This window comes from Notothenia coriiceps, unplaced genomic scaffold (assembly GCF_000735185.1).
Source record: "Notothenia coriiceps isolate Sejong01 unplaced genomic scaffold, NC01 NC01_scaffold00025869, whole genome shotgun sequence".
NCBI classification, from domain to species: Eukaryota; Metazoa; Chordata; class Actinopteri; order Perciformes; family Nototheniidae; genus Notothenia; species Notothenia coriiceps.
In genome coordinates, this window is record NW_011358570.1 from 789 (window position 1) to 17,068 (window position 16,280).

The following is a 16,280-nucleotide window of genomic DNA, read 5'->3' on the forward strand; positions in this document are numbered from 1 at the left end:
ATATTCAAAACTACCTGCTCCTTTACATGCTTTGATAAACACTTAATGCATCACTTATTATAATCTCATATTATATCATTCTGAAAAGGGCCAATCTGAATAATGAGTAGGCCTACATTTTGATGCTAATACTTTTTTACTTGAGTAACATTTCGATTGCAGGACTTTTACTTGTAACAGAGTATTCCTTCACTCTGGTACTTCTACTTTTACTCAAGTACAAGATCTTAGTCATTCTTTCACCTCTGGAGGTATCTGAAGACATTAACACACAATGTTAATTCCGATTTCACAACAACACTTTTTCTGGCACAGTTTCAACCAGACATGTTATGTTGCTCCACAAACATGTTAGGACTGCAGCGTTTTGCACGGTGTTGCTGTTAATTTGTCCACACTCCCTAGATGTTGAAGTGCTGGCCTTTCATTTTGTTTTTCACAGCAGCCAACTCGCGTCCAGTTCTGTGTTAAGACTAAAATCTGAGTTTGTGGCCAGCTTTCAAGTTAAACAGCCCGACCAAAGTCCACATTAGATCATTCGATGTGTAATATCGCTCTGAGCACTTCATCACAAACACGATGCGTTATGTGTTACCTGACAGCCTGCAGTGATGAAGCGATGATAAAAGTAAAGCAGGACAGTCAAATCATGAAGTCAGCTTCACCAAAGAGTTTCACTTTATTTCCCGGAAAACCGGATAAAAAACTCCTCTGGAAAATAATCTACTGACGTCTAGCGTTTGTAAAGAGAATAGCTTTTTTTCTGACTAACTTCAAAACTAATTGTGCTAAAGATGTGGTTTAATCTCCAGTAACAATATGCCAAAGTGCATATATGATGAAAAATAGACCCTGGCTGTGCCACTTCATTAATGATTGACACGCAGTATTGATTGTGTGTGTTTTGGGGATTAGCGCCTCTGTTTGAATAAGGGCTCGGGTGGGTGTCAGGGTTGTATGCTTTCTGCGTTTTCTGCTGTTTTCTGTGGATTTTCTTTTGGTCATTATCAGATCGACCGGTGATCGGACTTCAGAGATCCCAGTCTGACTTCTCGACCGCTAAATCTGTTCTTCCCGTCCAAAGACCTCAAACAATGAAACTGTTTCTGCACTTTATTCTGGTGACAGTCGCACCGGCCATTGGTAAGACTATTTTATAATCCTAAATGTCTTTGTTAAAGTGTCTTTGTTGTTATGATAGTGCTAAATATTTGGTTTTATTAGACTGTATTTGGACTTGTGATTCAGAGTAATGGCCTGTTTGGTTAGTGTATGTGTAGTTAGAAAGAAGTGAGCCTAGCACAAATCAAAAATAGTAAGTTACTGTGAGTTGAATCTTTTGGAGTGTTTGATTAGAATTATGAGGACCACACTCTGAAAGGCTCAAATGCAAAAAAGTAATGAATTCAAAGTATTTGTTATCTGCAGAATGTGCTTAAAGTATCAAAAGAAAAAGTATAGGCTATTCATTTGTTTCCTCTAAGTGCTTTATTAGACATTATGTTACTGATGTTACTGCTGCATTAATGTTGTATTGACTATTAAATGCTGTTGATATTTAAGTTGTATGTCTTTTTATACAGTTGGGTGATTTATTATACAAACTAATCAATCGTATTCTATAAATCATCCTTTTTGTGGTGTCACTGACCTGTAAGAACCACAGATCTCTACAAGCTTTGTGACGATGCATTAAATACTTTATTTAGTATTACATATGAGAATATCTCAAGTAACACCCCAGCCTTCAGTTTATCTAAGGCATAAATAAATACTCAAGTAATGTATACATATTTTAAATGTGTTCTTACTTAAAAGTACAATACTTACAGCTACATTTCCTCCTTAGACAGTTATTTAATTATCTATTTATGAATCAGGATACAATGAAGAGTAAATGTGTTTATTAAGGAATGTGTATACTAAAAAGATCAAATAAAAATCCCCAAAACACCTCAAAAATATTTTTAATGTAACCTTTTTCATAGTACTAGGATTATGCTGTTATACAAGTTAGCACTGCATTACTTGTGACAGCAGTAGATGTTGTGGTGGTGGTCTGTTTCAGGAACCAGGTGTACTGGCTGTTTGAAGCTTTTTCTGGTGTCAGCGTCTTGGTCCAAAGGTTATATGTGTGCAGGCTCGTGCCCAAATGTTGCAGTTGGTACCAGAGAGCATCACCACTAAACAGACAGATGCCGTCATGCCAGGCACTTTAGGTTTTATTCCTCTGTTCTCATAAACAGCCTACCGCAGTCCACTGAATGACTTCCAGCGCTCTGAGGGCAGAGAGCTCGTCCCCACCTCCTGGAACTCAGCTCAGATGTTGCTGTTAGCGGTCCTGAACCTGGAGGACTGCGCCACTCGCTGCTCACAGTCTCTGGACTGCAGGTACCCAGTCTTTACTCTGATACAGCATCACTAGACAACAGTTCCTCCTGACCAAAGTGTCCAATAAGATTTCTACTGTAAAAAGACACCTATGGTCTATTTCAACCTTCATTTTGAAGTTGTAATCCTATCAGAGATGATGCAGGTTATCAACAAACAGTTCAGATTTATCATCCAAACTTTTAAACTGTGAGGTCTGACGTAGTTGCTCCTTCAAGCATGTCTCAAGATAAATTATCATCGCTGACAGAAATGATGGCCACTGTGAACTCTTTGAAATAAAAGCACAGTTATAAAAAACCTGAATTCTGTCCAGGATAATTGTAGGTACTTGACGAATTGATTAGCCAATCCACAGAAATATAATATCCAACACAATTTGAAAATTGATTGAACATTCAATTCAATACTTTTTGAATTTGAACTGACAAAACAGGATAGTAAAAGACATCCCCATGAACTTTTAGCGACTTGAATGAGCAATTTGTATTCTCCTTTTGACATCATATAAACCAAATGGAAACAATCCAGAAAAAGCTGAATGAAAACAAATATTAATTGACAATGAAATAATGCTAAGTTGCAGCCTTAGTTGTTATTACATTACATTACATTGCATTTAGCTGACGCTTTCATCCAAAGCGACTTACAATAAGTGCATTCGACCAGGAAGATACAACCTTGAAGAAAACAGAATCATATAAGTACCGGTACATCAGGTTTCATAGAGCCAAACATTTCAAGTGCTACTCAACTGGCTATAGATAAGCCAGTCCTTTATTAGTATATAAGTGCTCTGTTAGCAGTTCTTTGTTAGTAATTCTATCGCTCGAAGTGGAGTCGAAAGAGGTGAGTTTTCAGTCTGCGCCGGAAGATGTGCAGCTATCTGCTGTCCTGATGTCAATGGGGAGCTCATTCCACCATTTTGGAGGATAGCAAACCCACGTGTTTTTGCTGATGGGAACTTGGGTCCCCCTCGCAGTGCGGGTGCAGCGAGCTGTTTGACCGATGCAGAGCAGAGTGAACGTGCTGGGGTGTACAGTTATGTCGTGTTAACGATCCTTAAAGGAAACTGATTCAAACTAACCCTTTCATTAGTATGCCTTCCTCTAGGTTAGTATCCAATAAAGTTTTGACATGAAAACATCCCTTTAACACCAGAGCGTTCAACTACGAGACCCGTCCGACCGTCTCCTGTAAACATCTGCCCTGGGTGGGGGATGGGAGCAACGCTGAGGTGAAGAGGAACGTAAACTGTGACCTCTACGAGAAGAAAGGTGAGACTAATTGTGCGATAACACAGACATCACTGCGAGTGGTCAATTCTGGAGGGGATTCATTATTGTTTTTTATTGTGCAGTCTATGTCAGAAAGTGCATCGTGGGTAAAGGAGAAGACTACAGAGGGAAAGTCTTCACCACGAGAGGTGGGCTCAAATGCCAACAGTGGTGGTCCAAGTTCCCTCACGATCACAGGTGAGACCGTGTGATCTCTTTAGAGGCTCATGCAGTGTATCAGGCATCGGATTAAAGTGAAAGAAGGATTATGGGGTTAGACAGCTGATATTCAGAAAACTTACATATTTGAAAACGCTTTTATACATAATCCTCCAATTTAATAGATCCTTTACCTACAGGCAACCTGAACAGGAAGTGTTTTATTGCCAAAGTGTTGAATGCCTCCAACTCATGGTGTGTTTAACAACCCAAAATAACAGGAAGCAAAGATGGCCACAGTACAGCACTAGCATAGAAGATAGTTTGTTGGCGTTTAGGGGTTTAGCTTTTATAGACTTAAGATTTTGACAAAATAGTAAATGTGACAGCTTTATTTAAAGTTTCAATCAATATTATATATAACATATTTGTGTTTAAACAGTTGATTTAAATGGCTGTGATGTAAAAGGAGGTCACTGATTGATGCCAACCCATCGCCACCTTTCAGACTAATTTTAGTTGTTCTGGCCTATCTTCTAAACTCTCATGAACCTTGTTTTTTAAATGGGTGGCAGGAGTTTTTCCAGATGTATCAGTAATTGTTGTATTATAGCTTGTGGTTAATTGTAATTTGTCATCTAAAACAGGAAACTGTGTATAAAGAGGCTCCAACTCCCATGCTATTTATGTAATGTGGATGTAAACACCTGTGATTAAAGCTGAGAGTCGACGCTTTAACCTGTTGCATTGCAAATCCAATGACAGGTTTAAAAGGGCTCTTTAAATCAATATGAGACGGTCTGAAAATGTTTTGACTGCCCTGCATCAAACAGTCTGTCGCTCACTGTATATTTATCTGCTGGTCTCAGGTGGACTCCCACAGCTACCAACGGTCTGGAGCTGGCCTATTGCAGGAATCCAGACGGGGATCGGATCGGCCCGTGGTGCTACACCACCGACCCTGAGCGCCGCTATGAGAGCTGCAACATCCCCCAGTGTAAAGATGGTACATCCCATACAAGTCGTAACAAGTGCTGTGTGATGTAAAAAAAAAATGGTATCAATACTTTTAAAGCAACAAACAAGCTACATCATTTTGGTACAAATCATAGGTAAAACAGAGAATGAACACATAGTAGTTCACTCAATAATCTGAGTTTTTAAAGAAATAACTGCGAATATAAATATTTAGATAGAGTTTAGAGCAAGTCTATTTACCTCAAAAGAACTTGAAAACTCACTCAAATGAATTTAAACCGAAGGCAATTCTTGTTTTGTTGGAAACCTTTACTCCCCTTTTTCACTGAAATTGTTTCTTTGGTAAGAGAAGGTTATAATTACCAAGTGAACAAATTGAAACCCATTTCCTATTGGCTTTTACAAAACAGAAATTACATCACCTTCTTTTGGTGGAATTATTTGGGCGTAATCGGATATGTAAAATAAAATGTGTGTATTTATTTAGTTTGCTTCCTGCTTCCCTCCTGATGTTGAAGCTGTGTTTGTGGTTTTGTTTGCAGAGGTATGTATCACATGTAACGGAGAGGACTACAGAGGACAGGTGGATCACACTGTGAGCGGCAAAGAGTGCCAGAGATGGGACCAGCAGTACCCGCACCAACACATCTACCAGCCTGAAAAGTAATTCACTACACAATCAAATGTATTCAAGATTCAAAAGTTTTATTGTCATATGCACATAGTGTAGAAATGGCAATGAAATTCTTCTGAACTGTTTCCTTATGTGGACGTCATAAATTACGTTTTTTCAGATATCCAGATAAGAGTTTAGATGACAACTACTGCCGTAACCCGGACGCCTCCCCCGTGCCGTGGTGCTACACCACCGACACCGAGACGGAGCGGGAGAACTGTGAGATCAGCAAGTGCAGTAAGATGTGACTTCTTTTTTAATCAGTATCAGAATACCTTTATTAGTCCCCCCAATAGTACATAGTCTATATATAACACTATAAACAATATCCAGGGTAATATTAAAGATTGAACAGTTAGATAATTTGTCAGTAGATGAAAAATAATCAGCCACTTTTGTGTAAAATGCCAAACATTTCCAGCTTCTCAGCAGTAGAGATCCTCCCCTGTGAAAGTAAACTGAACATGTATACCTATTTAATTTAATAGGTAGTGGTTGGACCAAGTTTCACATATGTGCCTTGGAGTCTGGGAAATAAAACAGGAAGTGTACACTTTTTCGTTTACAGTTTGTAGACCAAAGTGTTCATTAATTCAAAAAAATACCTTATACTCTTTATTACCATAAGTTTTCTCCAGACAGTCTATCTTTTTTTCTTCTATTTTGTTTTTTTCATTAGTTCCCTCGGGCACAATCCAAGGAGACATGAGCTAAATGAAGTTGTTTCTTGCGGCGTTAGGAGACACAGTGGAGTTAGAGTGCCTCATTAAGTTGCTGTAATTACATTTAGAGAAATCACCTTTTTGGTGTTTGTGCAAATTCCACAGTGGGCTCAATAACTCTTTAAGAGTAAGTGCGACTAACATTTGCACATGTTTTGTCGGTGATTCCGAACCTGCATGGTCTCACAAGGTTTCAGGTTGATTACAATGTTTATTTAATTATTTTTGTTTGTTATTGTACAGCTTGTTTTTATGTCATTGAGTTTCTACAAGCTTTTACTGAAGTATAGTTTACATTTCTATGATGGGAGAGGTAGTAGTTCAATTATTTACCAAAAATACATACAAACAACATTTAAAGGTATGATAAGAGTTATAAGGTATTCTGTACTTAACGTGAATTGAATAACGTGGTATTTTTACATTCAAATGTATGCTTTTAAGGCTTTTCCTCTGATTCTAACTATTTATACATTTGGATTGTGTTCAATATAACAAATGAAACAGCACGGCAGACTCAAATGCTGACCCTTTATCTTCAGAAGATAATTAAATAAACAAACCCAATCAGGGCATCTGTGTTTTTTCCAGAATTTCAACACAAGTTGTGCAAGATGACACTGGCAGAATTGGCATTTCCCCTCAATACAGAAAGCTCTGGGTCCAAACATCGATAAGATACCGCCATCTAGTGGCGCAGGCAGTGTTGAGTCTCAACACTCAAAATAAATTCCCTTCATCGTCATAGATTAACAAGAACATACACACAAAATATCACATGGTTTCATTTTCAATTTTGGTGTAATTATAAGAAGATTAATAACTATATTATAAGTTCAACCTTTTAGTTTTTTTCAGTTATTCTGTCCAGGACAAACGAAACACAATCAAAATAAGAAATGAGAAATTCTCATAATTCTGGCAATTCAGCTCAATGGTTACAGTGCATGCCGTTCAACCCAAATTCCCCAAGGTTAAAGGTCCCCTATTATACTGTTTTTCATGAATATATTATAGGTCTCAGATATATACAAACATGTCTCTGAAGTGTTTGGCTCGCGAAATACCCAACAGATCATTAATTGAAGCATCCCAGAAACCTCTATCAAAGGGAGGGAAAATAAGGAGCCCCTCCCCACGCCCCTCTGAGAGATATTCAGGTGATAAGGTGGCGGTTACCTTGGTTGATTATTGGATAATCTTTACACAAGCCAACAAATCGTTATGACATCATAAAGGGGCCAAAATCTGATCAGCTGATTTTCAGACAGGTTTTTATATAAATGGATCAGGACAAAAAGAGAGTGAATATTTTTTCCTGAAACTTTCAGAATCTCTTTACACAGAGGGGACACATGTTGATGTATAAAAGACATGACAAAGTTGATTTTGCATAATAGGTGATCTTTAAATTCCAGCTTTCTGACCTTATTGCATGTCACACCTCTCACTCTCTGTTTAATTTCAAGACAATACAGGGGCATACAAATCATTATGCTCAGAGGGACCATATTAACTAGCATCACCTCTGTGTTGTCACTCATCTTTATTCCCTCTTCAACTTGCTGTTGCTCTCTCAGCTGAGGTGCGGGTAGATAAGCGCCCACGCTCCAGCTCCACAACAAACTGTTTCCGTGGACGTGGGGAAGATTACCGTGGCAGAGTGAACGAGACGACCTCAGGGATCCCCTGCCAGCGGTGGGATGCCCAGCAACCTCATGAGCATCCCTTCTACCCCAACACCTACGAATGCAAGTCAGTACAACTCACAGCGTGATGGAGGAAAGAAGAAGAAGTTGATGGTTTCTGAAATACTTTGGGGTTATTTTTCTGCACTCATGGACTTTTAGTTTGCTCGACACATGAATATTAATGTCAAGATGTCCTTTCTGTGAAGTTTCTTGCGATCTTATTTCTCTGCTGACAGTTGACAGTCGATGATAAATGGTCAGCATCTCCAGATTAAGGAGCGGGTTGCACTTTGACTGGCAATATGGATGTGAAATGAATATTAAGCTTATTTGTAATGTGGTAATCCTTCATCATGCCTAAATCGATTATGATCATTTCAATCATCCATTTTATTAAAAATAGATTTTTGGATGAAAGTATTTTATTAGAATTTAATCACAATATTAAACAGGCAGAGAATATACAGTAGATTATGTCTTGGTGAAATTCTCATTGTAATGCCTTTATATTTTTAATAGAGATTTGTTTTGTTTTTTGTTCTTTTTTTAATTGTTCTTTTTATTGTTAGCTGCAAGAAAGTATCTGTGGCCTTTATACAATCTATGATGTATTGTGCTTTTAATAATGTGTCTTTTATACAACAACATGTCTTCTACAGAGAGTTTAGTACCTTCCAGCAAGCCATACCAATAAATGCCTTAAAGGCAAATTAACAGACTGTTAAAAGGTTTTGTATTGTAATAGAAAAGTCATAATTTAAATTTGGTTGGTCTCAGGACAGGACCAGCATGGACATTTTGACTTTATGTTTTTATTTTTTCCCATGCTTCAATTGTAAGCATAACAATTTGAAAGGTGTAGTTTATTGTCTGTTTATATTTGTTTGAAAAACTGTGTTGTGTGTAGGTTGTTAAATGAAAGAATAAAAACCAAACCAATGTAACCTGACTGAGTGAGACATCTCCTGCAGGGGTTTGGAGGAGAACTACTGTCGTAACCCAGATGGGTCGGAGGCTCCCTGGTGCTTCACATCTGTGCCTGAGATGAGGACTGCTCTCTGCCTACAGATCAAACGCTGCGCAGACGACATAGAGGCTGAAGGTACTCTTCATTTTTAGCTTTTTGTCAACTGCAATGGATAAATATGTAGTAAGCAACTAGAGAGATGAGTCAAAGTTCCCTCCAGTGCAACCCCAATAAACATTTTTTGGACCAGCAGTCACAGTTTCTATCTCTCTGGTTTATTGTAAAACTACAAATTAATAATTTCATAAGATTGCATCAAAGTCTAATTCATGTCAGTTCAATGCTGGCACATTTTAGCTTATTACTTCTGTACCGTACACTATCTTTCCATTTACCATTATCATGTTATCGTCCGTTATGGCAACGGCGGCTGCTCCTCCGTAGAAGTTACATCAACTGAAAAAATACCGTTCTGGTGGGGAAATGCAGAATCCTTGATTTATTAGATTGTTTGGAATATAGGTTCGAAAAAACATCTATACAATGTATGTACATTATACCCACCAAGAGGATAATTCATATAAAAACAATTTAGTATAGAAATGGCGGCTAAGGCCCTTCATGAGAATGGGGAGTTTCAGTGTTGTTTACATTATTTTTGTACTTTTATATAGCTTTCAATGCGCTATACATTATCATGGAGCTGTCATTTCAAAAACAATTTTTTACAGATTGCTACCATGGAAATGGAAAAAACTACAGAGGCATGGTCCGCAAAACTCGTAAGGGGATCACCTGCCAGAAATGGAACATCAACACACCTCATCGGACAAAGTACGATGATCATTCAAAATGAGAGATGAGCTCTGCTCCTCGTTTTTTACAAAGCTGTGTTCTGAAATCCAAATGTCAAAATAATTCTAAGCTTAATTGAGTATGTTGAATATTCACATTAGAAAAGTGAATTACTACACACAAATGACCCTCCAAACAGACAGGATGGAAACAAAAATATACACTTTTTGGTGTGCTCCCTTTTTTTCCCACCATGCGATGCACAGAAATTTGGGGAGCTTGGGATCAGCTAAAAAAATGTATTCTAATAGTAGATTTTGATGAAACAGCTTAATAGACACCTTACCAAACAAGAATAAGGGTAACATGTGTGGCAAAAACTTCTTCTTTGTTTAGTTGTCTGTGGCATTTTATTGTTGAGTTTACAGTTTAGTAAAATAATTTTAGTACATTTTCCAGGATTAACCAAAGCACGCATCCCGAGGCCAACCTGACGGAGAACTACTGTCGTAACCCCGATGGGGACCAGCACGGACCGTGGTGCTATACCACCGACCCCAAAACTGAGTTTGACTACTGTGCCATCAAACATTGTGGTACATAACTGTATATATATACATCTGGTACTTTGTGATGACAGTTCATCCAGAGCTTTTGTTTTCTTACTTTAAAAGTTGATCTGCTTCTTGTTTTGTTTATTCAAACAGCTGGGGAGAAAGTGTCCATGACTGAACCAGTAGGTTAGTATCTGAATGAATAGTAAGCAACATGTCGATGTTGACAACAAGTTTTCTTGTTTCTCTTAATAATTGTTTTCACATACGGTTTTGTGAACGCAGAGAAAGTGGAGTTCAGTGAGTGTGGAAAGAGAGATGACCGCGCGAAGATGTCGAGGCTGCGCATTGTGAATGGGATTCCTGGGAACTCTCCATGGACAGTGAGCCTGAGGGACAGGTGAGTCTGAGAGCCCGTTTACACAAGGACGAAACGGGTTGTATCCGCATAGTTTCTCTTGCGTAGGCTATAGCCCTTTCATTTACACGAGGCCGTAACAAAACGATAGAAACGGACCCCGCAAACGATAGCGGGTCCCAAGGTGGATAGATCATAGACTGGGATAGATGTTGCAAATAAAACGCTCTGGGGGGTCAAACGGATGCGTCTGTACGCCTCTATGCAGGTTGCAACACAGTCTCACGGCATTTCTTGTTATAGTCAGGAAATTAATCTATTGATTTGTGTCACACAGAACGATTTTAAAAAGGAAAGGAGTGAGCAGAGAGTAGAGTAATTGTTGATTCTTGTTCTGTTTTCTGTGACTATCTGCCTCACCCTCTCAGACTTTGAGTTGCGCGTGCTACTAAAGAGACGTGTTACCATGGAAACCAAACAATGGTGTAGCTGTATTAAAGTTTGAGTGGAAACAGTCCTTAGTAAATCTGATTTTGTCAGAAATCGGGAGAAATGCGGGAGAAATATGACCCCGGGAGGAAACCGGGAGAGGGCAATGAAATTGGGAGTCTCCCGCGAAAATCGGGAGGGTTGACAAGTATGGTGACCTCTGACCCTCTTGTGTGCAGGAAAGGAAACCATTTCTGTGGAGGATCCCTGGTTAACCCCAGATGGGTGATCAGCACCAAGCAGTGTTTCTCCTCCTGGTAAACTTTTCTTTTTTTAAGGTCCTTGGCGCACAGCAGGGTGTCTGCATTGTCATTGATAACATATTCACATTTACTTTGAAGCCTTGCTGTGCCTAAGTACAGCCTTACAGAGCTAAGAGCAAGACTAGTTAAAATGAGTGTTACTTGGAAGAGCAGTATTAAACAGCTTGAGGTCCTCTTACAGACTATGAGATATGTCAGGATAAGACATGAAGTTAAAAGACTCGTACTGATCCTCTGCATGTGTTCACAGCTACGTGGACCTGCCCGGGTACTCTGCTAGGATGGGAACTCTGTATCGTGATCCACAAGCAGAAGAGCCCGGCATGCAAACCATCCCGCTGACAAAGATCGTCTGCGGACCCTCTGAGTCTCAGCTGGTCATGCTACAACTGGAATAGTGTGTACTGTCAAGTGCCCCAAGCATGCTCTCTCTCTCTTACACACACACACCAATAATTTCCCTGTGCCTCTCTCTTTCTTCCTCTAGTCCGGCCCAGATTAATGAGCGTATCTCTCAGATCTGCCTCCCTCCTGAGCGCTACATTGTAGCTGAGGGGACGCCATGTGAGATCGCAGGATGGGGTGAGACGAGAGGCAAGTATAATCCTTTGGAAATTATTAACTTGACACTGAATTAGCAACACGCTGCGCTTCATGCAACTACAATATGCTTCAATTTCAGTAATTGATAATTGATGACTTCCTTAGAACAAGCATCTTGCGTCTGCCCTTGAAGTAATGTTGCATCTAAATGAGAGCGCTATTCAGAACAGTGAGCAACAGATGGCGTTGCTATTTGCAGAAACATTCAACATCTGTCCACCTTCCTTTGCTATTTTCTCCATCTTTAAACACATCGGCTGCTGCTAAATCATTCCTCTGTCTCGTTGTTGTTTCAAGGGACTGGAGATGAGACTGTCCTCAACGTGGCCAACATACCAGTTCTGAGTAACAAGGAATGCAACAAATACTTCAGAGGTCGCGTTCGTGAGAACGAGATGTGCTCAAGCTCTTTCCAGGGCGGGGTGGGCGCCTGCGAGGTAAGAGTCTTTGAAGAGAGTGCACAGCATCTAAGCTTTGTTGTCATTTTTGAATAGTAGAATATTTGTTTTACCCTCAAGCTTCATCAGTTTCTCCATTCACAAAGCTTTTTTTTTTTTTTTTGCATTTCGACAGTGTTGGGGATAACTTGCAACATATAAAAAACTTTAAAAAGATAACAAATAAATGTTTCACTTAATTAAAGTCACCAATCAAAATGTTGATTACAAATGGATTATATCTATGCAATATATTTTTGGCAAAAATTAATTAATTAAGGTAGGTCATTTTGGAGAAACCAGCTCGAGTGCCCTGGAATTTGAAAATACACATCCGGGAAAAATCTGCCACTTCCTTACAGAGCCCCTCCTCCAACACACACGAACGCACACATGACCAATGAGGGCACGAGATAAGTTTGTGCACAGATGGAAGGCTGACAGGCAGGTAGGCCATCCAGTTATTTTAGCCGGGCCGGCTCAAATGATTGGTCGTGCTTTTTACAGTACTACAGCTTCCACAGATGAGATTTATTTATGGATTTTTGTCAAAGCACTTAAGATATTCATTGCTATCGGGATGTTAAGAGCATTCCAGCATCTCGAGCCGGTTTCTCAAACTTACCTACCCCACTTTTAAGTATTGTGAGGTTTTCACAATACGGTTTGAATGTAGTTTTTTCAGTTTTATTGTCAAGTTCAAGATATGTGTTTTAAAAAGTTGTGAAAAGTAATCAAATGTAATAAGTTGCATTTCGTTGAATAGGTAATTAAAATAGAGACATTTATTTTTACATTGTCTTAACAAATGGTAACCATGAAAACAACCATTAACTGCAGTGTGCAGAGGCATTCAAGGAATATGTCAAACATTTGAAAATACAATCACACGCTTTCTTGTCGAGTTTGATAAGACGGTATCAGGCCTTTATGCTCATTATGTTGCTAGAGCAAGTAGCTAGTGAGCATAGCCTGTCTGAGCTAGCTATTGTACTGTAGCATACAGTAAACTACATTAAGTTTTCAACTTATGTTTGTACGTTATGCTAAATATTTCCCTGAGCGATGGAGTTCATTTGGGAGCGTTGCAGAAAGCCTCTCAGGTTTTCTGCTTGTTTAGACTCAGGCTTTCACAGTAGTTACTGTCATAATACAGCACATGTGCACTTCAGTTAGCAATGTTACGCTTCACTCACATCATCATCATCCTTTCATTTTACTTGACAGCATTATTGTGAGTGTTTGCTAGCTTCTTCTAAAAGGACAACGAAAGAGAATGCAGAATTTAAAATAAGGAGAATGCAGTTTTTCTCAGAGAAAATGATGCACATCATTTATAATATAATTATAATAATGTTTTTTTCTTTCATTGTTTGCCTGTGAACCTGTTTGCTCAGCCAAGCTGGATGTTTCCAGTTTTATGCCAAGCTAAAATATGCTAACTGGCTGGAGGTTAGTTTCAACCTCTCATCTAACTCCTGGAAACAAAGCAAATTAGCATATTTCTCAAAAGTCAAACATTTTAATGAGCAAAAATAACACCATTAAGCTCAGAGAATTAAAACTTTAAATACAGATGGTAAAGAAAATTAGTTTGATGATGGAATTCTCTACAAGTGCTCTTAAACAGCATACAGCTATTTATATGTTCCTGTAAATCAAACACATTCACCAATTGGACAATGGAAGTGCACTGGACAAGATGTGACTGCAAGATGTTTCCAACCTCAGCAGTGACAGTCAGTCATAACAGAGACAAATAATGACGGCGGAGTGTTGTTCCTGTGTTTCTGCAGCGAGACTACGGCGGACCTCTGGCGTGTCAGAACAGTGACTGCTGGGTACTGGAGGGTGTGATCATCCCCATGAGGCGCTGCGGACACCCAGGGCAGCCCAACATCTTCATCCGAGTGTCTGTCTACGTGGACTGGATCAAGAAGGTCATGGAGATGGCTTAGAGACAGAGACTGCCGTTTAACAGGAACTAATCAAATCAACTGGCAAATACCAAACAGACCAGTTAGTCACTTTACCACGTCAAAACAATCCTTTCAGCTGTCTCTTTTATATAAAGAAATGTTAATTATACAATAAGACTCATAGTCAGATTTTATTTTACGATTAATACAATTACTACATGATAGAGACTATGTGAAATTATATTTAGTCTATACCTCTGCCAGATTAACCTACCAAAATCATTTATGTTTCCAAAACATAATTACATATGCTGAGATACAAAAAAATGCAGAGAATCATAACATTTACATTTATTACAAATCTTCACATTACATGAGGTCCTTCTGTTTGTATATTGCATTTAACTATATTTCAGTTGTAAGCAGCATTTGGCAACAATGATAACCTCTCCTATAATTGTATATTATTACAATGTTGTTTTAAAAACCTTTTCATTCATTATGTGTCCCTACAGCAGGCCCCACTTAAGAGTGCCCACAAGAAGAGTTATAGTTTGTTCACAAACACATAATTAAACACTGCTTACAGCTACTTTATAGTGCACTGAAATTAATGTCAATTTTACTAATTGTAGCCCCTCCGGTTCAGAGCAGAATAACTGAGAGTAAGTAACTCCTAACTAACATCCCCTGGAAATGCACCCTTCACCACAAAACTGTCTGCCTCCCCTCCTCTCAGTGGCAGTGAATGGAGCTCCGAAATACCTCCTTTGCCCCCAGCCTCTAAAGAAATCCCTACTCTGCCTGTCTTTTGATGCCTGCCCCCACCTCTAAAGACATGCCTTTGTGCCTTATGCAGAACTGTATGCGCTGCACATTCTTTCTAGTTCTATAGGAGGATTTTTGTAACCCGGTCCTGATGAGCCCACGGAATTCAGCTTAAATAAACCTCAAGATCAGAGTCCGACCGAATCTCAGACACACCAGCCTACAGAGGGCCACTGAACTCACACAACTCCTCACTCATACAAACCCTCCCCCCTCGATCTGTCTTGTACATTTTCACACCAACATTGTTTAATCCAAAGATACTGACATTTTATCTTTTGCAGAACTAATAGCAGTATAGAGTAGAAGATGTTCCCTTTCACTAAAAACGGACAATTATCATCCTGCTGGACACAGCATCTGGAAATGGCGGGTTGACAGTTATGATTTCAGCGTCATTCTGGTGCTTTCATTTAGTAATAATTATAGTGGATGACTAATCAAATTCATATATGACTACCAGTTCTCACCAACTGTTAAAGCTTAATGCTTCTGGGAAACCTGAATACATTTTTAATAAATGCTGCCACAGAAATATTCAAATAGTTTCTTTGTAATTTGTCTCATGCATCCTTTGTTATCTGAATTAGATAACTTTTTGTATCTTTTAATTCAACATTTTTATGTGAGTTTTTCAAAATACAACTTCATAATTCAGAGGATATGAATTTCTGAGGTACATAATGAAACTGACACTTTCTGGCGTTCAGATGCTGCCCTGTGCTCCATCTTTGTAACGTAAAGCTTTATATTTTTGGTCTTATGCCAGCAGGCTGACCTGACATGACTCCATGAGCGGTTCAGCATTAGCCGCTCCTGGAATGTGTTTTCACTGTTGTTCAAACATTTATGTCTGTATTTATCAGTGTGTGCAAATTTACAAAGTTACCTCTGAAATCTCAATGTTTTTTAAACTGAAACATGCGTCAAAAACTATGATGGTAGGATTTCAAGATTCCAAAGTCCACCATCGGAAGATGTTATTTTAAACATAAAGAGAACAAGAACAGAACAAATACTAAAGAGACAAGTTATGGTGTACAACCTGAACAAAAATACTTTGTTCAGGTTGTTCAACATAGGAACATTAAAGGGGACATTAGTCATTTTACTCAGATCTGGTAAAAGGAAATCTGATGCATAATTAAATTAACCAAACTGTGCCCCCCCCCC

The 16,280-nt window shown here is 38.9% G+C and overlaps 1 protein-coding gene across 1 annotated transcript; it reads left to right on the forward strand.

Annotated features, from left to right (window-relative positions):
* The first annotated feature begins 1,030 nt into the window (after positions 1-1,030).
* mst1 (macrophage stimulating 1) lies at positions 1,031-15,618 on the forward strand. The gene is made up of 18 exons (XM_010783830.1): positions 1,031-1,143; positions 2,247-2,391; positions 3,553-3,668; positions 3,752-3,866; positions 4,697-4,833; positions 5,348-5,468; positions 5,600-5,718; positions 7,784-7,958; positions 8,866-8,996; positions 9,593-9,695; positions 10,116-10,252; positions 10,364-10,396; positions 10,496-10,610; positions 11,237-11,314; positions 11,571-11,717; positions 11,808-11,914; positions 12,221-12,360; positions 14,157-15,618. Exons 1-18 carry the CDS (start codon positions 1,095-1,097, stop codon positions 14,316-14,318), a joined length of 2,130 nt encoding a protein of 709 aa, XP_010782132.1. The 5' UTR covers positions 1,031-1,094; the 3' UTR covers positions 14,319-15,618.
* Positions 15,619-16,280: the final 662 nt, after the last annotated feature.

What these genes read in the sequence shown, in the direction of transcription:
- mst1 (XM_010783830.1), top strand. Translation starts at nt 1,095, where the DNA reads ATGAAACTGTTTCTGCACTTTATTCTGGTGACAGTCGCACCGGCCATT. An exon ending in CTGTGAGATCAGCAAGTGCA is followed by an intron (nt 5,719 to 7,783) that starts GTAAGATGTGAC and finishes TTGCTCTCTCAG; the next exon opens with CTGAGGTGCGGGTAGATAAG. An exon ending in CTGTGCCATCAAACATTGTG is followed by an intron (nt 10,253 to 10,363) that starts GTACATAACTGT and finishes TTATTCAAACAG; the next exon opens with CTGGGGAGAAAGTGTCCATG.